The sequence below is a fragment of the Salvelinus namaycush genome, chromosome 39 (assembly GCF_016432855.1).
Source record: "Salvelinus namaycush isolate Seneca chromosome 39, SaNama_1.0, whole genome shotgun sequence".
Lineage (NCBI taxonomy): Eukaryota > Metazoa > Chordata > Actinopteri > Salmoniformes > Salmonidae > Salvelinus > Salvelinus namaycush.
Window position 1 is genome coordinate 4,192,616 of NC_052345.1, and position 21,980 is coordinate 4,214,595.

A 21,980-nucleotide genomic window follows, 5' to 3' on the forward strand; every position below is an offset into this window, starting at 1 on the left:
TTGCTTTATCTTGGCCAGGTCGCAGTTGCAAATGAGAACTTGTTCTCAACTAGCCTACCTGGTTAAATAAAAATGAAATGGACATTAGACCGGTAGAAATCTGTCCTTTGGTCTAATGAGTCCAAATTTGAGATTTTTGGTTCCAACCGCCCTGTCTTTGTGAGACGCAGCGTAGGTGAACGGATGATCTCCGCATATGTGGTTCCCACCGTGAAGCATGGTGGTGTGATGGTGCTTTGCTGGGGACACGGTCTGATTTATTTAGATTCAAGGCACACTTAACCAGCATGGCTACCACAGCATTATGCATCGATACACAGTCCCACTAAGCACAAACCAGATGGGATGATCATTTGTTTTTCAACGGGACAATGACCCAACACACCTCCAGGCAGTGTAAGGGTTATTTTACCAAGGGGAGTGATGCATCAGATGACCTAGCCTCCACAATCACCCGACCTCACCCCAATTGAGATGGTTTGGGATGAGTTGGACTGCAGTAAAGGAAAAGAAGCCAACAAGTGCTCCGCATATGTGGGAACTCCTTCAAGACTGTTGGAAAAGCATTCCAGGTGAAGCTGGTTGAGAGAATGCCAAGTGTGCAAAGCAGTCAAAGGCAAACAGTGGCTACTTTGAAGAATCTAAAATATATTTAGATTTGTTTAAAAAAAATTGGGTTACTACATGATTCCATTGTTTTCCACAATGTAGAAAATAGTAAAAAATAAGGAAAAACCCTTGAATGAGTAGGTGTCCCAACTTTTGACTGGTAATGTATATAAAGTAAGGAATATCACATGTTTTAATTGCACTGGGCCCTTTAAATACTTAAACAAAATTGTAAAAGGTTCAGGGTGGCAGCTTAACAAATTCATCGTCATTCAAAAAGGTCAAATAAAAATGTAAGCCATGTATGTATTAAAAAACAAAGTACAAATTTTATTGTATTTTTTCTTTACAAAGGCCTGTTTTTCCCCAACAAGTTCATTTTTCTTAAACAAAATATAACAGCTTCTCATCAACTCGGACTGACAAAAAAAAAGAAATAAAAAAATATACAAATGTCTGTAATTAAAAAAATAGGACAAAAGGAGGGGTGCAGAGAGAGCGAGGCAGAGAGAGAGAAATGAACATATTTGAAGAAAAGGAGAGAAACACAGCTGTTCGGTTTTAAGTCACAGCAAAAAGAGCTTGATCAACATAGTAAAAATCTTCGGCGCCATCGTCGTCCTTGATTCAGGCAGTACAGACCGGGAAGTGCTTCATATCAATAATCTCTCATTATTGATTATTAAGAGATTTTCTTACAACCAACAATCTCTCAGGACACCAGTGCTGAAATATGATGCACACATCTTTAGCATAAAAAACGTTAAACTGAACAGAAGAAACAACCAAAAAGATAAATATATCTGATAAAGGACAATGAAGATACTGGCGGTGTCCCAAATGGAACCCTATTCCCTACCCTGTGCACTCTTTATACCAGGGCCCTGGTAAACAGTAGTTCACTATATAGGGTGCCATTTGGGACACAACGCAGTCTCGCAGCAGTCAGTAAAAATAGCTACTATTCTAACCAGATTTGAAGTTCACACAAAATGATAATTTCCCCCTACAACAGAAAATAGGTTGTTTCTGCTCTCTTGCCAACTCCTACTGGAATTGTCATGCGTTTTGGCTTGACAATGACAACAAAGTTAGGCAAGAGCACAAACAGATCTGGGACAAGGCTAAATAGACATATTGTAACCAGTTATGAAGTTGAATCAAAAAATGAATGAGCTTCGTCACCCCAAATGTCCCACTGGAGCCAAGTTCTCACACAAGAAGAGCTTCATGTAGACAGTGGCTACGTCGACAATGGAACCCTATATGCTAAATAGTGCACTAGTTTTGGCCAGTGCCTCAGTGCGCTATGTAGGGAATAGGGTGCCGTTTCGTACGCAGACAATGACTAAGGAGATCCCAGAAAAAAATCTAATTTAAGACAAAAAACAAAACACAGCATCAATTGGCAATAGAGCATGGAGGGATGAAACAAGAAAAAACTCAAAGTCAAAATAAATGGAATGTTTTTACAGCATCATTTCAGATTCAGCATTCCTAGAAACTCCTGTTCTTCCCTGATCACGAGATCTGTACAGGAAAACTCATCGCCCTAGTTGTAGCCTTAAACATGGTTCAGGAAAAACTCCTGACCTGTAGCATCATATCATAGGAAGTGAGTGAGAAACTCCAGGCTTCCAGAGAAATAACAGGGATTCCAGTCCCGTTCCCAAAACAAACTGACAACATGGAGGGGTACGAGGGGCAAGGGACTGGGGCATATTTCTAGTTCAGTGCTTGTGTAGGAGGCGAGCGCTACCCGCTGGGTTAGGATATGCCCCGAGGGGGTTGCAAAATCGAATGGTAAAAGTTGGGGGTCTCAGAGGGCATACGATCCCTGTTAGCACCATCAGAGAAAAAGACTACATTCTTAAATGCATGTAGTTACATGTGTGTTAGGACTGTAGACACCAGTTGACATAGACGGGTTGGCTGAGCATTTCACGAAAATTATGCACACGATGAGGCCGTGTGGTGTTGATTCTGAATGGTCAGATAGCTTGCAACAATGCCTAGAAGCTGCCTTGTGGGGAATCGTAGGTGGCTCGTTTCAGCTCGTTACTGATACCATGTCTTGTTTTGAGGTGTTTTGACTATGGCTCAAATTCACTAGCTAGCGAACCAACAACTGTAACAATGTATTTGAGAGAAGTGTATTTATGTTTTCAATAAACATTAAGAGACAAAATATAATTTAGCCAATCCTGTCTGTTTTGCCCCATAGCTGCGAGCGCATTGGTTTTGTTGCTAGACAACCAACCCGTCTATACCGTACGCATGTTATGTTCTCTTGTTGGGAGGTGCATAGATTCATATTGGGTGAAGGGGTCATTAAAAACAAAAAAACAAACAAAAAAAACACGTTGCCTAATATTCAACACTACCCCACCTATAAAACTAATTTACTGTAGCTTGGAATTGCATAAATACCTAAAAACGTTTAGTGCATAGTCACTGAAATAAACAAAAATTAAAAAGAGACCTAATTGGAAACTATCCTCTTCTTAGTAAACCCGACACTTAGGAAAACTTTTTTTATAGAAAATATGGAAAACAACTTTGAAACGTTAAGAGAATGGTCCACTGCTTGCTTCTATGTAACCCTAACAGAGCTAGTGACACAGCTTATTCTGGAACTTTCATTCATACATGTGATTGTTGGGATCCAGCTAAGTACCAGAGCTCTGCCAGAGCCAACCTATCGCTGTCTATTGTCTTAAAGACTTTCCAGACAGGAAGTGATCGGGCGGAGCAAGGTTGCCAAAACAGAGCAGATACCCATTTTCTCTGCCTCGGCTGAGCAGCCTTCACGTGTACGAGCAACGCCGATCGCGCCTCCTGAAAAGAATTCCACTGCAGCTTTGTCTGGAAAGCCCTTTATGATAGACTGCCATATTGAGCCAACTTCTTCATCTGTGATTTAAAAGCACACGATCTGAACAGAGCTTATCATACCTACTGGCTGACTCCATAGTCATTATAATGCCAAAGACAGGTTCAAAAAAAGAAACATTTATATCAAAAAGTAGTCAGGCGTCTGGAGGGAATCTTTGTGACCGTCTTCTACAGTGGGTGGGGATCTCTAACGTGTGTGTGTTCCATTTGTCACTGGTTTATGATTGAATTTGGATTTTAGTAGAACAAATGTCATTGTTTCGCTCTACCAGTCAGATGCTGTCTGGGTGTGTGTTTGTATCGGTGTGTGTGTGGCAGCGAACAGTTCATCAAGCAGTCCTCTCCCTTGCTGTCAAACTGTCTGGAGAGAACACGTTGTGTGTGTGTGTGTGTGTATATACAGTATGTATTGGTTTGTATATATATATATATATATATATATATATGTGTGTGTGTGGTAGCTAACAGTTCATTGAGCAGCCTTAGCTCATGCTGTCTGAAACTGTATAGAGAACATGGTATGTGTGTGTGTATCTCTGTGTTAGTTCATGGAGCAGTCCTCTCCCTCACTGTCGGAGGCCGTGTCAGAGCCGGTGGTATCCATGGAGACGTGGGCAGGGCTGACGATGACTGCTCGTCTCCTCTCCTCCTCAGCACTGCCCCTCCTCTCCTGGGTACGTTCGATGTGCTGGATGGCCTGGAGGGCAGAGGTCATAGAGAATTCTAAGGTCAGAGTTCATATGATTCAGTGACGCTATACGTAATGGAGTTATCTATACACCTCACACTCAAACATACGCTCTCTGTTTATCTCAAACACACACATTACTATAGCACTACAGACATCACAGAGAGCACAAGGGCACACACTGAACTTCACTATAGAAACCCTACAGAGCACAAGGATACACACTCTCCCTCACCTGTACGATGGTATCCAGGTTCTGCCGGGACGTTGACACTGTGCTGGTGTTGGAGGCGGGGCTCATGGTAACCACGGTGACGTGGTGCGGGGTCAGCGTGGGGGCGGGGACGATGACCGTGGGGTGGTGAGTTGGGGCTGGGGACCGCACCTAAAGGAGGAGAAGAGAGATGGTGAGAATAAGAAGAGTTTGAGAAATGAGAAGAGAGAGAAGGTGGAAAATTAGGAGAAAGAGAGTACAAGGAGAGGAAGGAAAATAAAACATTCACATTCCTTCCATTCAAAAACTGTTTGTGTGTTTCCCCATCTGTGGATTGTGTGTGTCTCTCTCTCCCCGTCTGTGTCTCACCTGTGACCCGTCTGTGTCCTCCACCTGTAACCTGTGTGGCTCTGTACCTGTGGGCTGTGTGCTGCGTGTCTGTCCCTCTCTGCACTGGTCTCTGCATGGAGCTGCTGTAGCCTCAGTAAGGTCTGGGTCTGGATGTGAGCCTGCTCCTCCTGGACCTGCTGGGTGATCACCTTCAGCCTCTCTGGGTGCAGCACCATGTCCAGAGAACGCACCTGGATGGACAAAGACACGGGGGAGAAGGGTGATCAGTCATTATGTCTATATTCCTCTTCACTCTACCTTCCCTCTTTTCATTCTCAGTCCCTCATTGTATCCTTCTTCCCCATCACTGGTTCACCCGCTCTCTCCTCAGTTTCACCACCTCTTAGTTCAACCTTCTCTCCATCCCTTCTTTTTAATTTTTTATACATTTTACCCCCTTTTTCTCCCCAATTGTTGTTAGTAATTACTATCTTGTCTCATCGCTACGACTCCCGTACGGGCTCGGGAAAGGCAAAGGTCGAAAGTCATGCGTCCTCCGAAACACAACCAAACCAAGCCGCACTGCTTCTTAACACAGCGCGCATCCAACCCGGAAGCCAGCCGCACCAATGTGTCGGAGGAAACACTGTGCACCTGGCGACCTTGGTTAGCGCGCACTGCGCCCGGCCCGCCACAGGAGTCACTGGTGCTCGATGAGACAGGGATATCCCTACCAGCCAAACCCTCCCTAACCCGGACGACGCTAGGCCAATTGTGCGTCGCCCCACGGACCTCCCGGTCGCGATCCCAGGGTCTCTGGTGGCACAGCTAGCGCTGCGATGCAGTGCCCTAGACTACTACGCCACCCGGGAGGCCTCCATCCCTTCTTCTAACTCCCACCTCCTCTGTTCATCCCGCTGTCCCTAGCCAGTCTCTCCCACTTCTCCCCGCCCACCATCCTTCTCTCTCACCTGTTCCTCCAGTATCATCCTCGCCGAGCGCTCCTTGTCCAACTGTTGTCTGAGCTCCAACATCTCTCTCCTCAGCTCCTCGGCTTTCTCCTCCTCCAGAATGTCTGGGGAGCCGATCCCTTCATCCTTCTCCTCCGCCCCACGCCTCCTCTTTGGGGATGAACCACTGAACTCCTGCAGGAGGAGAGGAGACAGGGTGAGAGGGAGCATTTCAACTAGTTATGGCCATGCCATGAACAGTTAATAGTTCACCAATGTAATTGTTAGGGAGAAAGTATTTATACTGTACACACAAATATAATGGATCACTTTACACATTCATGTACTTTTGTCTGGGTTCAAATATCAACAGTATACATTTCTGATATTAAAGTCACAAGTTACAATATTTTTATTCATTTCTATGGCTAGACTTGGCTATATGCAGGTAATATAAATGTATGAATGTCTACCTGTATGAAGCGTTTGAGCTGATTGTTCTGCTGCAGTAGCTGGGTTTTCTCTTGCTCCAGAGCAAAGATGTAGTCTGACGTCTGCTGTAGGATGGCAGCCTGAATAGACAGGAATATCATAAAGTTAGGTCAGAATCAATACTCTCAGAAACAGTTTCCTTGAATCCTCCATGGGTGGTATGGACTAGAGGTCGACCGATTATGATTTTTCAACGCTAATACCGATTACTGGAGGACCAAAAAAAGCCGATATATATAAATCGTCCGATTAATCAGTATATATATATATATGAGATAATGACAATTACAACAATACTGACTGAACACTTTTATTTTAACTTAATATAATACAGCAATAAAATCAATTTAGTCTCAAATAAATAATGAAACACGTTCAATTTGGTTTAAATAATGCAAAAACAAAGTGTTGGAGAAGAAAGTAAAAGTGCAATATTTGCCATGTAAAAAAGCTAACGTTTAAGTTCCTTGCTCAGAACATGAGAACATATGAAAGCTGGTGGATCCTTTTAACATGAGTCTTCAATATTTCCAGGTAAGAAGTTGTAGTTATTATAGGATTTATAGGACTATTTCTCTCTATACCATTTGTATTTCATATACCTTTGACTATTGGATGTTCTTATAGGCACTATAGTATTGCCAGCCTAATCTCGGGAGTTGATAGGCTTGAAGTCATAAACAGCGCAATGCTTGAAGCACAGCGAAGAGCTGCTGGCAAATGCAGGAAAGTGCTGTTTGAATGAATGCTTACGAGCCTGCTGCTGCCTACCACCGCTCTGTCAGACTGCTCTATCAAATCATAGACTTAATTATAATATAATGACACACAGAAATACGAGCCTTTGGTCAATATGGTCAAATCCGGAAACTATCATTTCGAAAATAAAACGTTTATTCTTTCAGTGAAATACAGAACCGTTCCGTATATTATCGAACAGTGGCATCCCTAAGTCTAAATATTGCTGTTACATTGCACAACCTTCAATGTTATGTCATAATTATGTACAATTCTGGCAAATTAATTAATTAATTACGGTCTTTGTTAGGAAGAAATGGTCTTCACACAGTTCGCAATGAGCCAGGCGGCCCAAACTGCTGCATATACCCTAACTCTGCTTGCACAGAACGCAAGAGAAGTGACACAATTTCCCCAGTTAAAAGAAATTCATGTTAGCAGGCAATATTACCTAAATATGCAGGTTTAAAAATATATACTTGTGTATTGATTTTAAAGAAAGGCATTGATGTTTATGGTTAGGTACACATTGGTGCAACGGCAGTGCTTTTTTCACGCTTGTTAAATCACCCGTTTGGCGAAGTAGGCTGTGATTCGATGATAAATTAACAGGCACCGCATCGATTATATGCAACGCAGTACAGGCTAGATTAAACTAGTCATCGGCCATAATCGGTGTCCAAAAATGCTGATTACCGATTGTTATGAAAACTTGAAATCGGCCCTAATTAATCAGCCATTCCGATTAATCGGTCAACCTCTAGTATGGACACAAACACAGTTAGTTAGATTATGGTCCCGCTCTCCTACCTTGCTGAGTTTCTCGCCGTCTGTGTGTGGCAGGAGTGTTTTCAGCGACTGGAACCCTGCGTTGATGCTCTGCATTCGGCGCCGCTCGTTACTATTTGCGATCTCCCGGCGGATACGCCTCTCCTGGTCCTGAGCAGTCTCCGGGCTGAGCGGGATGTTGGCCAGACTGAAGGGAGAGATGAAGGGATAGAAGGAGAGATGGCGAGAAGGACAGAGGGAAATGGAGACAAAAGTTACATTTTATTCAGGTTTATTGTAGTTTAGTCTGCTTTTCACCACGTGTCTAATTAGAAATGACATGGTTATAAATTCCTATCATGCCGATGTAGCTTGGTGGAAAACACAGTGCACATGCAGGTAGTACGGCGCTATTCCTTCCCACTCCCCTGCACCCCCCACCTACATTTCACTTGGGTTAGTGACTAGGGCTATTATAAGGTCAGGTCCTGGAGTTTCCCTGAACTCACTGCCCTTCAACCCATTTAATGGTTGGTAACCTACCCTGTTCTGTTTACTCAGCCAGAGTAATATGTAAACCATATAACCTCCAGAGATAACATCAGTGTACATCAGTGAGCGCTCTACAAACAGGATTTCCCCAAACTTGGTCCTGCCCCCCGCACATTGTGGTTTCCCCCCAGCACTACACAGCTGACTCAAATAACCAACTTCTCGGCTTTGATTATTCGAATCAGCTGTGTAGTGCTAGGGTAAAAAACAAAACTGGGTCCAGGACAGAGTTTGGGAAACCATGCTCTACAAGGTTCACAAAGAAGTAGAATAACCAGATCTCGGGAAACGTGTCTGACAGCTAGGCTTAAAATCATTCACAACGCGACAGACAGTTAACTGTCACACAACATCTTAAGAGGGGGAAATATAGGCCTATTAGCAGACCTATTATCTATGCACACAATGCTTAGACTCACAATAGCTATTTGTTAGTCGACTGAATAGAGTGCAGTAGGCAAAACAAATTAGATATGCCTAAATCAATTATAATAAAATGTGAAATGGACAACCAAAAATCGAATAGTTTTGAGATGGAATGCATCCAAGCCATTGACGATGTGGGCCTAGAGACTAATACAGAGTAGGTTACTGCAACCTAGATTTGAACGCTGCCTTCATTCATAAATTCTGTTTCTGATCCAAAAGATTCTAGAAGCGTGTTTAGCTACAAACCCCTGGTTGATCGAGCGCTTCTCACATACATTGGTTGAGTGCGCAGACTTATTACAACGAAATATTGTAGCTAGCACTAAGGTATATATGGTAAGCCTGTTGTCGGCCCACCAACGAAACAGAATATATACACTTTGTAGCTAACGAACTAGTAATATGTGCAAATCCTTCGCCAAAATAAGTAGCTAGCTTAGTAGCCTGGTGAAATGTGACACCAAGACCACCCCCTTCACATGGAGAACAATGCTTTTTTGCCTACCTATTTGAAACACTATTACACCGTCGACTTCACAAAAACGGGATCTTTCTACAAAATATGAATAAATAAAATTCAAGTAGTTAAATATAACTTAGTATGGACGAAATTGTGTGATGTTTATTATTTAAATGCTGTTGCGGATGTTGAACACACATCACGGCCATGCTACTAAGCTCGAGAGCTTAGCCAATTTCAGTACACGACACATAAGCATGGCCGCGCTACCCACGAGCTAGCTGGCATATTTACTCGCTACACCTCGTAGGTTCCCTACATGTGTGACCCAAAGCCCGTAAACACACACATACTGTTAGGTTGTGTCACAAAAGTATAACTGCATTATTTTTATCGACCTGTTGGGGAAGGAACACCGTAGATAACATCTGGAATGCAAGCTAGCGTGTGCTAGCTACACAGCAGCGGACAGTGTGATTAGTAACCACGTGGTTCGTGTTAGCTGGATACAAAATGTATCGATTTCAAGTATTTATTTACAGTTTTCGCTACAACTGTAACCACCAACGGTTATTATTAATACCACTAGCCGTTACAATGTTTCGGGACAAATATTTCATGATTGCTTTCGTCCCGCCCTCGGGTATGCGCTCATATGCGCACAGCTAACAAGAATTCATAGCTTCCTTCAACCAATGTTGTGCCAATATTGTTGTAGCTAGATTGCTAACTACATGCAGGCTACTAGCTAGTTAGTAAGCAGATAACTCAGTTGCAATCAAAACACACAATACACATCTTATCGGAAGCGTGATTACACAATACACACCTACAAAGCCCTCCAATAACATCCTTCTCCGATTTCTTGAATTGTTGTAAAGCCTTCTCCGTAGGCATCATGAAGTATTCCATGCTACTTAACGTTAGATATCTTCAGCTGTAACCCCGAGAGTCTGTTCTGTGTTTGGAGGCTATTTTTCCAATTTCCTTGCCGTAAAAAAAAAAATACACTCCTGTACTATGTTCGATTGCACATAGCTAAGTATTGCGTCTTATTATTGATCGTTCGAGGTTGTAGCTAAAAGGCTAGCTAAGCTAACTGTGTGTGGCTCCAGCTGATGCGGATTTCCCTGCGTGCGTGTGGCGCCTCCGCCTACTACTACGTGTGTGTTTGCAGCTGATCTCTGTGTCTCGAGGCGGGAAACAGCTGGTCGGAATCAAGGAGAGCACGAGAGTTTTTTCTCTCTGTGCATAGCAGACCAGACTACGCACAAACAAAGAGCTACTTTGAGACAGAAGCAGTAGGGCCTATTGAACAAGGAACGGCCAACTGGTGCTTATAAAAACACTTAAAATACACTAAAGAGAAAATGAAAACAGCAGGCCAGACAGACCAAGGCAACAAACCAAAGTCAAGTACAATAACAACAAACAACCCATTTGCCTATATTCTATAAAACAACGATATATTCTATTCTAATGTATTATATTCTTTAAAAACAAAAATAGATTACATGTTGTTATGCCAGTGCCTATCAGGTCAAATACATTTGAAAGTCCCGATGTTATGCCTATACTGTAATAAAAACCCTATTACCAAGTAGCATTATGATAGCCGTGGTAAATTATCGAAATGGATTGTAGCCTATGTAACAGCCACCCTATTCTTATTCAGGTTAAAGCTATATAGCCAGTATAGCCCAATAGCTTATAGTAAGAAGGCTATTGGTCTAGTATGGCATAAGACTAGGGGCGTAACACGTTGTGTGATAGCCTATCTGGGAATGTTGCAGTAGTCTATGCCTACATGTAGGCAGACTATCCATAATTTCTCAAACAAATGAGTACAGGCGTATAGACTATAACTATGCGATATAGGACAACGGAATATGCTCCACAATCTTTTCACATTTCTATTTTTGTTAAGATGTTTCATTTTATAAGAAACAAATCTGTAGCTCTTCCATGCGCCCTTTGACCAGCAGATGGTAGACTAAACCTTCTCATGCAGTTATGGTCATCAAACCAAGGTGTGGGTTGTCGTGATGGCTGTATCATAAAAATTCAGGAAAACAAACATTTTATTTTTGGTCATAATTTAAGGTTAGGGTTAGGCATAAGGCTAGCCTATGTAACAGGTTAAGTTTCGGGTTAGGTTTAAAGAAATAGGCAGGGTGACTAGTGACGACCCAAAGTGTGCACCCAAAAAATAAAAATAAAAAACGTTATAAGTATCCAGGTATTTCAATAACCTATTATGTCGAATACAAAACATGAGCTGGTGCACACACATATACAATTATTTTATCTAGCGGTGCTGACTAACGGCGGATGAACTATAAGCTATAAAAATAAAGAGAGTCGCACACTATATATAAACTCGCAGTAGTTTATTGGGTAAATCACCAACGTTTCGGCATCACTGTGCCTTCTTCAGGAGAAGTGTGTGTGTGTGTGTGTGTGTGAGAGAGAGAGAGAGAGGTGAAGAAAGGGGCAAGTCAGCTGTGAAAAGGAGAAATAGAGAATATCTGTGTGAGAGAGATGCGTGTGTGTTTTTTGTTCACTCGCGTGTTGTTTTCTTTCTTCAGACAGAGAGAGGCTTTTGTGAGTGTAATGTTTTCTGATAGTTTATTTCACTTTTGTTTATTATCTATTCCACTTGCATTGGCAATGTAAACATATGTTTCCCAAGTCAATAAAGCCCTTTGAATTGAATTGAGAGATAAACATGAGAAAGAGAGAGACTTGAAGGAACGGTTGGAAATGAGCCGAGGACAACCTTCTTGTTCGGAAGTCATAGGCGGGACCGAGAAGGCAAGGGAGGCATGCGCTGAGCTGGAAGAGGTAGGCTGCTAGGGTCTGTTACGGAACAGAGGAGTGGTGGTGGCTGCGTGGGGGAATAGGGGCTGGACTGGGTCTTGGTCTGTCTACGTACACAGCAGACGACTACGGGGAGGCTGGAACCACACAGTCACGTCTCCTGCTGAGGGGTGTAGCCGGAAAAAAAGAGAAAGAGAGGGAGAAAGAGAGAGAGAATAGAAAGACATAGAGCCACGCACGGCTCAGCAGAGGCAAGCAAACGATTGGAGTAGAAATCGTGAGAGACAACCGCTGGAAGCGAACAGTGGAAGGGAGGAAGGAAAGAGAAAACAGACAGGACCCAAATCTGCCAGCGAACACCACCTCCTCTCCCTCTCTCCATCTCGCTGGTTAGCTGCGCACCCACATAGACCGATGACACCCCCCGCCCTCTTCTAAAAAGACAACTAGGGGGATGACCGCCTACCGAGAAGGCAGTTGACTAGCGTCGTAACTAAGCGATGCACCTTTTTTCCAAGAGCGCAAGCTTGAAGCTATCTTTTATCCTAACATAGGCTATTTGACGAATGTCACTGTTGACATTATTTCAAAACAGTGTTGTGGTTATTGACACGAGGCTCGGTTTGTTTTCGAGACTCTGTAAAGCAAAGTTTTTTTCTGCTGGACTTGTTTTTTTCAGTGCGTCGTTGGATTTCCATACTCGCAGAAAAACAGATTATTATTTTTGCGACAAGCTAGGCCTATTTGTAAAGAAATAAAGCAGTAGAACGAACGGACTCCTTTGGGGTGGGTTTTATGTCTTTATTTTCCGTTCAGTCTGTTATAGATACATTATATTCTATCGACAAAGGTTCGACAAGTGCCTACTAAACTTGTCTCTTGAATAGACACCCTTCTGTAGCCTATCAACCGTTTGAAACGGTTGTGTGCACATCAATAAGATACTGAGAAGTGACAGTAGAAGAGACATCCAACGAGGAGAGCCGAAAAGGATACTATACGTTCGTGTCCAGTGGAGACAAGGCTTTAATAAAAGGTAAACACACACAGACGGTCAGACATCCATGTTCTCCCATGGGAGTCCATGACAGATTCGTATTTTGCATATGTGTCCTTTATTCCCCTATAGCCTCCCAGGCTACTGTCATTTCGTTGTGGTAATGTATGTAAACTACTATATTTATAGACTACGTAGATTTGATCAATTCGGCTCCTGTGGGAAATTTGGTTGAAATTGTCTCTGATAAAGGGCACCGACATAAGATGCTCGTGGCCGGTTATCGGTCTAGACTGGATGTCACGGTCCGTTATGTTGTCCGTCTGACATGTCTGGACACCATATTATTTTGCCTGTGTAGCCTAAATGCCACATTTGATATTGTATCCAACATCCCATATTCGTTCCTTTAACATCTCACCACAGGCTGCCTTATCGAGAAAAGTGACATGTAGGCTACATATGTGTGACATGATTGAACGGTCTGTCACGGACTAGATCATATCCAGCCAACCCGAATAGTGCGCAATAGTGTTCTGTTAAAGGTGATAGGCCGTTCACGACCTAACCTGCCCTGACTGTGACCCTATGTGACATCACATTAATATATTCATGATGTGCCATGGTGTGCAATTTATTTTCAACAATGTCCTTTCCAAAATGTCTCTCAAATGAAAAATGTTGAGTAAGCCTAGTATAGTATAGGCCCTAGTTCCAGAACATTTGATTCAATTGCAGTGAGATTAGTGGTAGGCTTATATGAGACATTTGGAGTGATAGAGTTTGTAGTTAAAGTGTACAGAGAGTTGGCTTTTTTAACACTAACCAGAAGGAGATAATGAGATTAGCCCTAAAGGTCACAGTGAAACACTGGGAACGTGTTTGGTTGGACAACCAGCCCACAGTGAAACACTGGGAACGTGTTTGGTTGGACAACCAGCCCACTGGGCATCCACTACTTGAATCAAAGTTGTTTCCATGTCATTTCAATGAAATTACGTTTTGGAATAGACGTTGAATTGACGTCTGTGTCCAGTGGGAGTCCTTGTCAACGTACTGATAAGTGTGTGTGTTATGCCCATAAAGAAGTTTCAGGAATCTTACATCTTGTCTATTGTGGGCCAATAATAAAGATGACTGGCCCTTAGTTTGACCACACACACACACACACACACTCACTCTCACACACACAGTCTCACACACACAGTGCAAAATGAGTCTGAGGGGAGCTAGATACAATACGCAGATACACCCACCATCACCACAGCAGGAAAAGAGAGGGCCTAGTTCCAGGCCTCTCGGAGACAAAGCGGCCCTTAAGAAGCTATGATGCAACGGGACTGTAACAGACCCACCACCACCACCACCGCACACACACAGAGAAAGAGACAGTGGGAAAATAATATCATAATACAATCCAGCAGCGTTCACAGAAAGGAGAAAGCTCTCTGGACTGGACCTCACCAGACTGACTACAGGACCTCACCAGACGGACTACTGGACCTCACCAGACTGACAAACTGGACCTCACCAGACTGACTACAGGACCTCACCAGACTGACTACAGGACCTCACCAGACTGACTACTGGATCTCACCAGACTGACTAACTGGACCTCACCAGACTGACTAACTGGACCTCACCAGACTGACTAACTGGACCTCACCAGACTGACTAACTGGACCTCACCAGACTGACTACAGGACCTCACCAGACTGACTACTGGACCTCACCAGACTGACTACTGGACCTCACCAGACTGACTAACTGGACCTCACCAGACTGACTACTGGACCTCACCAGACTGACTACTGGACCTCACCAGACTGACTACTGGACCTCACCAGACTGACTACAGGACCTCACCAGACTGACTACTGGACCTCACCAGACTGACTAACTGGACCTCACTAGACTGACTACTGGACCTCACCAGACTGACTAACTGGACCTCACCAGACTGACTACTGGACCTCACCAGACTGACTACTGGACCTCACCTGACTGACTACTGGACCTCACCAGACTGACTACTGGACCTCACCAGACTGACTACTGGACTTCACCAGACTGACTACTGGACCTCACCAGACTGACTAACTGGACCTCACCAGGCTGACTACTGGACCTCACTAGACTGTCTCTACTGGGCCTCACCAGACTGACTCTACTGGGCCTCACCAGACTGACTAACTGGACCTCACTAGACTGACTCTACCGGACCTCACCAGACTGACTAACTGGACCTCACCAGACTGACTAACTGGACCTCACCAGACTGACTAACTGGACCTCACTAGACTGACTAACTGGACCTCACCAGACTGACTCTACTGGACCTCACCAGACTGACTAACTGGACCTCACTAGACTGACTACTGGACCTCACTAGACTGACTAACTGGACCTCACCAGACTGACTATAGGACCTCACCAGACTGACTACTGGACCTCACCAGACTGACTCTACTGGACCTCACCAGACTGACTTACTGGACCTCACCAGACTGACTTACTGGACCTCACCAGACTGACTAACTGTGCGATGAGAGGACAGGACAGCCAAGATGAGAACATATAGGAGAAAGGAAGACTTTGTGTTTGTGTGTTTGTGTGTGTGTGTGTGTGTGTGTGTGTGTGTGTGTGTGTGTGTGTGTGTGTGTGTGTGTGTGTGTGTGTGTGTGTGTGTGTGTGTGTGTGTGTGTGTGAAGTGTGAAGTGTGAAAGGCCCATGAGTATGTGTGTGTGTGTGTGTGAAGTGTGAAAGGCCCATGAGTACACTCATGAATGTGCTTAGTAGGTTCAGGCGGTATACAGATGTTCCTATCTTCATACCGTTCCTGTACCATACCGGGGTATAAGGTATTACCGGCAGTGCACACAAAAGGCGTTGTTTCTTTCCAAACATAAAAAAATACAAATAATATTGATCCAGGAGGGGATTAGTTGTCTTTGCTGTAACCAAGATGCTTGGTCTTGCAAGCTAGACACATAGCTAGCAAGTTAGCAAACCCAATGCATAGCTGGAGCCTGAGCTGGATATCATCTATTTATCACATCTTAGATAGGTAACTTATATTTGTAAGCAGTGGCGTAGCACGCACCCCCAAACTTTAGGGGGCCCGGGATTAAATATGTAAAAATACCAACTCTATATACTCCTATACAAGCTTTAGCTATAGCTAAAGTCCTGGGGGGAACCGTCTGTGTGATATAGCAAAGTCCTGGGGGGAACCGTGTGTGTGATATAGCAAAGTCCTGGGGGAACCGTCTGTGTGATATAGCAAAGTCCTGGGGGGGAACCGTGTGTGTGATATAGCAAAGTCCCGGGGGGAACCGTGTGTGTGATATAGCAAAGTCCTGGGGGGAACCGTGTGTGTGATATAGCAAAGTCCTGGGGGGAACCGTGTGTGTGATATAGCAAAGTCCTGGGGGGGAACCGTGTGTGATATAGCAAAGTCCTGGGGGGAACCGTCTGTGTGATATAGTAAAGTCCTGGGGGGGGGGGACCGTGTGTGTGATATAGCAAAGTCCTGGGGGGAACCGTCTGTGTGATATAGTAAAGTCCTGGGGGGGGGGGACCGTGTGTGTGATATAGCAAAGTCCTGGGGGGGGGGGGGGGGGGGGGGGGACCGTGTGTGTGATATAGCAAAGTTCTGGGGGGAACCGTGTGTGTGATATAGAAAAAGGATCCCTTGGAGCCGTGCCGTGCTGGGTAAGTCCTGTGTTATCTTTGACTGCCCCTGTTTGTACATGAGAGTTCAACGGGTTTAATTCTAGCTAGTTATGAAAACCTTCCCCACTACTCTACTCCCCACAGCAGCACGCACGCGCGCACACACACACACACACACACACACACACACACACAGTTAGAGTGGGGAAAGCTGGCCTCCCTCTAACTCTAGCTCTAGTCTGGCTGTGTGTGTGTACTCTGGCTCTAGTCTGGCTGTGTGTGCGTACTCTGGCTCTAGTCTGGCTGTGTGTGTGTACTCTGGCTCTAGTCTGGCTGTGTGTGTGTACTCTGGCTCTAGTCTGGCTGGGCTCAGACCAGGCATTTTTCTCCCGTTAGACTCTAACCACTAACGACTGCCTCTCTCTGCTCCCCCCAGGAATGTCTTATTCACCTCCTCTCTCTCTCTCTCTCTCTCTCTCTCTCTCTCTCTCTCTCTCTCTCTCTCTCTCTCTCTCTCTCTCTCTCTCTCTCTCTCTCTCTCTCTCTCTCTCTCTCTCTCTCTCTCTCTCTCTCTCTCTCTCTCTCTCTCTCTCTCTCTCTCAGACACACACATACTGCATATATACTGTATACGCACACATACTGCAGATATACTGTTTACGCACACATACTGCAGATATACTGTATACGCACACATACTGCAGATATCCTGTATATGCACACATACTGCAGATATACTGTTTACGCACACATACTGCAGATATACTGTTTACGCACACATACTGCAGATATACTGTATACGCACACATACTGCAGATATCCTGTATATGCACACATACTGCAGATATACTGTTTACGCACACATACTGCAGATATCCTGTATACGCACACATACTGCAGATATACTGTATACGCACACACACTGCAGATATACTGTGTACACACACACACACACACACTGCAGATATACTGTATTCACACACACACACACTGCAGATATACTGTATTCACACACACACACTGCAGATATACTGTATACACACATACTGCAGATATACTGTATTCACACACACACAAAGCAGATATACTGTATACACACACATATGTATGCATAGATTCAAGACACACATATTAACAAACACTCATGCATGAACGAACAAACACATGCATACTCAGAAGCAGGTGAAGCACAAACACATGCACGCAGGTAAACACACACACACACACACGACACACGACACACAGACACGATACACACACACACGGTTTTCCCCAGTATGGATAACACCACCTGTGTGACTCCATACATCGATGATGGCCCCTGGCCACCCCCGACCCCCGACCCACACATCCCACTCTCCATCCCTCTTTTCTAAAAAGAAAATAAAACATCCCTCTTTCCTTTATCCTCCACAGAGCCGTGTGTCTGTGTGTTCACTTCCAAAACAAACACAGACGGAATTCCGCATCTCCTCCCTCTTTCCTCCCTCCTCCCTCCTCACCCACCTCTCCACTTATTTCTCTCTCCCCTCATGTATTCTCTCTTGTCCTTTCTCTCTCCCTCATACTTTCTCTCTCCCTCATACTTTCTCTCCCTCATACTTTCTCTCTCCCTCATACTTTCTCTCTCCCTCATACTTTCTCTCCCCTCATACTTTCTCTCTCCCTCTCATACTTTCTCTCCCCCTCATACTTTCTCTCTCCCTCATACTTTCTCTTCCCCTCATACTTTCTCTCCCCCTCATACTTTCTCTCCCCTCATACTTTCTTTCCCCCTCATACTTTCTCTCCCCCTCATACTTTCTCTCCCCTCATACTTTCTCTCTCCCGCATACTTTCTCTCCCCCTCATACTATCTCTCTCCCTCATACTTTCTCTCCCCTCATACTTTCTCTCCCCCTCATACTTTCTCTCCCCCTCATACTTTCTCTCTCCCGCATACTTTCTCTCCCCCTCATACTTTCTCTCTCCCGCATACTTTCTCTCTCCCTCATACTTTCTCTCTCCCTCATACTATCTCTCTCCCCTCATACTATCTCTCTCCCCTCATACTATCTCTCTCCCCTCATACTTTCTCTCTCCCTCATACTTTCTCTCTCCCGCATACTATCTCTCTCCCTCATACTATCTCTCTCCCTCATACTTTCTCTCTCCCTCATACTATCTCTCTCCCCTCATACTTTCTCTCTCTCGCATACTTTCTCTCCCCCCCATACTTTCTCTCTCCCGCATACTTTCTCTCTCCCTCATACTATCTCTCTCCCTCATACTTTCTCTCTCCCTCATACTATCTCTCTCTCGCATACTTTCTCTCTCCCTCGTACTTTCTCTCTCTCGCATACTTTCTCTCCCCCTCATACTTTCTCTCTCCCTCATACTTTCTCTCTCCCTCATACTTTCTCTCTCCCGCATACTTTCTCTCTCCCTCATACTTTCTCTCTCCCGCATACTTTCTCTCTCCCTCATACTTTCTCTCTCCCTCATACTTTCTCTCTCCCGCATACTTTCTCTCTCCCGCATACTTTCTCTCTCCCTCATACTTTCTCTCTCCCTCATACTTTCTCTCTCCCGCATACTTTCTCTCTCCCTCATACTTTCTCTCTCCCTCATACTATCTCTCTCCCTCATACTTTCTCTCTCCCTCATACTATCTCTCTCCCCTCATACTTTCTCTCTCTCGCATACTTTCTCTCCCCCTCATACTTTCTCTCTCCCTCATACTTTCTCTCTCCCTCATACTTTCTCTCTCCCGCATACTTTCTCTCTCCCTCATACTTTCTCTCTCCCTCATACTTTCTCTCTCCCGCATACTTTCTCTCTCCCTCATACTTTCTCTCTCCCTCATACTATCTCTCTCCCTCATACTTTCTCTCTCCCTCATACTATCTCTCTCCCCTCATACTTTCTCTCTCTCGCATACTTTCTCTCCCCCTCATACTTTCTCTCTCCCTCATACTTTCTCTCTCCCTCATACTTTCTCTCTCCCGCATACTTTCTCTCTCCCTCATACTTTCTCTCCCCCTCATACTTTCTCTCTCCCTCATACTTTCTCTCTCCCTCATACTTTCTCTCCCCTCATACTTTCTCTCTCCCTCATACTTTCTCTCTCCCGCATACTTTCTCTCTCCCTCATACTTTCTCTCCCTCATACTTTCTCTCTCCCTCATACTATCTCTCTCCCTCATACTTTCTCTCCCCCTCATACTTTCTCTCCCCCTGATACTTTCTCTCCCCTCATACTTTCTCTCCCCTCATACTTTCTCTCTCCCTCATACTATCTCTCTCCCTCAACCTTTCTCTCCCCCTCATACTTTCTCTCTCCCTCATACTTTCCTTCTCCCTCATACTTTCTCTCCCCTCATACTATCTCACTCCCTCATACTTTCTCTCTCCCTCATACTATCTCTCTCCCTCATACTTTCTCTCCCCCTCATACTTTCTCTCTCCCTCATACTTTCTCTCCCCCTCATACTTTCTCTCCCCCTCATACTTTCTCTCCCCCTCATACTTTCTCTCCCCCTCATACTTTCTCTCCCCCTCATACTTTCTCTCTCCCTCATACTATCTCTCTCCCTCATACTTTCTCTCTCCCTCATACTTTCTCTCCCCCTCATACTTTCTCTCTCCCACATACTTTCTCTCCCCCGCATACTTTCTCTCCCCCTCATACTTTCTCTCTCCCTCATACTATCTCTCTCCCTCATACTTTCTCTCTCCCTCATACTTTCTCTCCCCCTCATACTTTCTCTCTCCCACATACTTTCTCTCCCCCGCATACTTTCTCTCCCCCTCATACTTTCTCTCTCCCTCATACTTTCTCTCTCCCTCATACTATCTCTCCCCCTCATACTTTCTCTCTCCCTCATACTTTCTCTCCCCCTCATACTTTCTCTCCCCCTCATACTTTCTCTCCCCCTCATACTTTCTCTCTCCCTCATACTTTCTCTCCCTCCCTTAATCTTGCTGGGCTGTGGTGGTCATGACTTTTTGTCAGACGGTTATTGTCATGTAAAAGACTGATGGTCTCATGGTAATTGACCGTTAATTAACATAAACATGTTTAGCATCTCCAGGCCTCCACACATACAAACCGCTGATACATGCCTTTGGAACATCTACATTTACAAAAAGTCTAATAAATCTATTTAATATACACCATCACAATAAATCCATGATTTATTTTAGGCAGGTCTAAAGAAACATGATATTATCAAGCTATGCGCCATGACATAGGCTGTAGGCTTGTTCATTTAGCCGACAAGATATGCTTATAAGTCCCATGCCATTATTTTATATTGTATGATTTTATAGTAAGAAGAATATAATTGAACTTAGCTGAATAAATAGAAAGGATATTTTTCCCATTCTGGAGCGAGTGCGCATATAAAGTGACTATGTTGAGCGTAAAAGTGATCATTCGAAACAGGTCCTAAATGCTACTTTTAGAGTTATTTGGCACCTTTAGATGTGAATGATACAAACTTTAGAATGTCTTAGGAATCAAAACATATGTAGGCTGCATGATGCAACTATAGGTTAGTTAACTCTACCTACATGTACATACTACCTCAACTAACCGGTGCCCCCGCACATTGACTCTGTACCGGCACCCCCCTGTAAATACAGTTGAAGTCAGAAGTTTACATACACTTAGGTTGGAGTCATTAAAACTTGTTTTTCAACCACTTCACAAATTTCTTGTTAACAAACTATAGTTTTGTCAAGTCGGTTAGGACATCTACTTTGTGCATGTCATTTTTCCAACAATTGTTTACAGACAGATTATTTCACTGTATCACAATTCCAGTGGGTCAAGAGTTTACATTCACTAAGTTAACTGTGCCTTTAAACAGCTTGGAAATTTCCAGAAAATGATGTCATGGCTTTAGAAGCTTTTGATAGGCTAATTGACATCATTTGAGCCAATTGGAGGTGTACCTGTGGATGTATTTCAAGGCCTACCTTCAAAATCAGTGCCTCTTTGCTTGACATCATGGGAAAATCAGCCAAGAACTCAGAAAAAAATTGTAGACCTCCACAAGTCCGGTTCATCCTTGGGAGCAATTTCCAAATGCCTGAAGGTACCACGTTCATCTGTACAAACAATAGTACACAAGTATTAACACCATGGGACCACGCAGCCGTCATACCGCTCAGGAAGGAGACGTGTTCTGTCTCCTAGAGATGAACGTACTTTGGTGCGAAAAGTGCAAATCAATCCCAGAATATCCACAGTAAAACTAGTCATATATCGACATAACCTGAAAGGTCGCTCAGCAAGGAAGAAACCACTGCTCCAAAACCGCCATAAAAAAGCATGGGTGAGCATGGACGCCTACAAACCTGACTCAGTTACACTAGCT

The 21,980-nt window shown here is 44.2% G+C and overlaps 2 protein-coding genes across 2 annotated transcripts in view; one reads left to right on the top strand and one right to left on the bottom strand.

The window, feature by feature from the left end:
* Positions 1 to 912: 912 nt before the first annotated feature.
* Positions 913 to 10,289, bottom strand: LOC120032539 (transcription factor AP-4-like). The gene is made up of 7 exons (XM_038978682.1): positions 9,955 to 10,289; positions 7,727 to 7,892; positions 6,160 to 6,258; positions 5,708 to 5,881; positions 4,823 to 4,987; positions 4,428 to 4,577; positions 913 to 4,201 (listed from the first exon to the last, which is right to left on the bottom strand). Exons 1-7 carry the CDS (start codon positions 10,035 to 10,037, stop codon positions 4,046 to 4,048), a joined length of 993 nt encoding a protein of 330 aa, XP_038834610.1. The 5' UTR covers positions 10,038 to 10,289; the 3' UTR covers positions 913 to 4,045.
* A 1,743-nt stretch (positions 10,290 to 12,032) lies between these two features.
* The window catches only part of LOC120032890 (zinc finger protein GLIS2-like), a 53,116-nt gene continuing 43,168 nt past the window's right edge, over positions 12,033 to 21,980 (top strand). Inside the window, exon 1 of the mRNA XM_038979120.1 lies at positions 12,033 to 12,981. The gene's annotated coding sequence lies outside the window, so the exon portion shown is untranslated. The remainder of the gene's footprint in view (positions 12,982 to 21,980) is intronic.

Coding starts and splice junctions, on each gene's coding strand:
- LOC120032539 (XM_038978682.1), bottom strand. CDS start 10,037: ATGGAATACTTCATGATGCCTACGGAGAAGGCTTTACAACAATTCAAG. Junction 5,882..6,159: donor AGCTCAAACGCTTCATACAG/GTAGACATTCAT, acceptor CTCCTCCTGCAG/GAGTTCAGTGGTTCATCCCC. Junction 4,988..5,707: donor GGATGATACTGGAGGAACAG/GTGAGAGAGAAG, acceptor TTGTCCATCCAG/GTGCGTTCTCTGGACATGGT.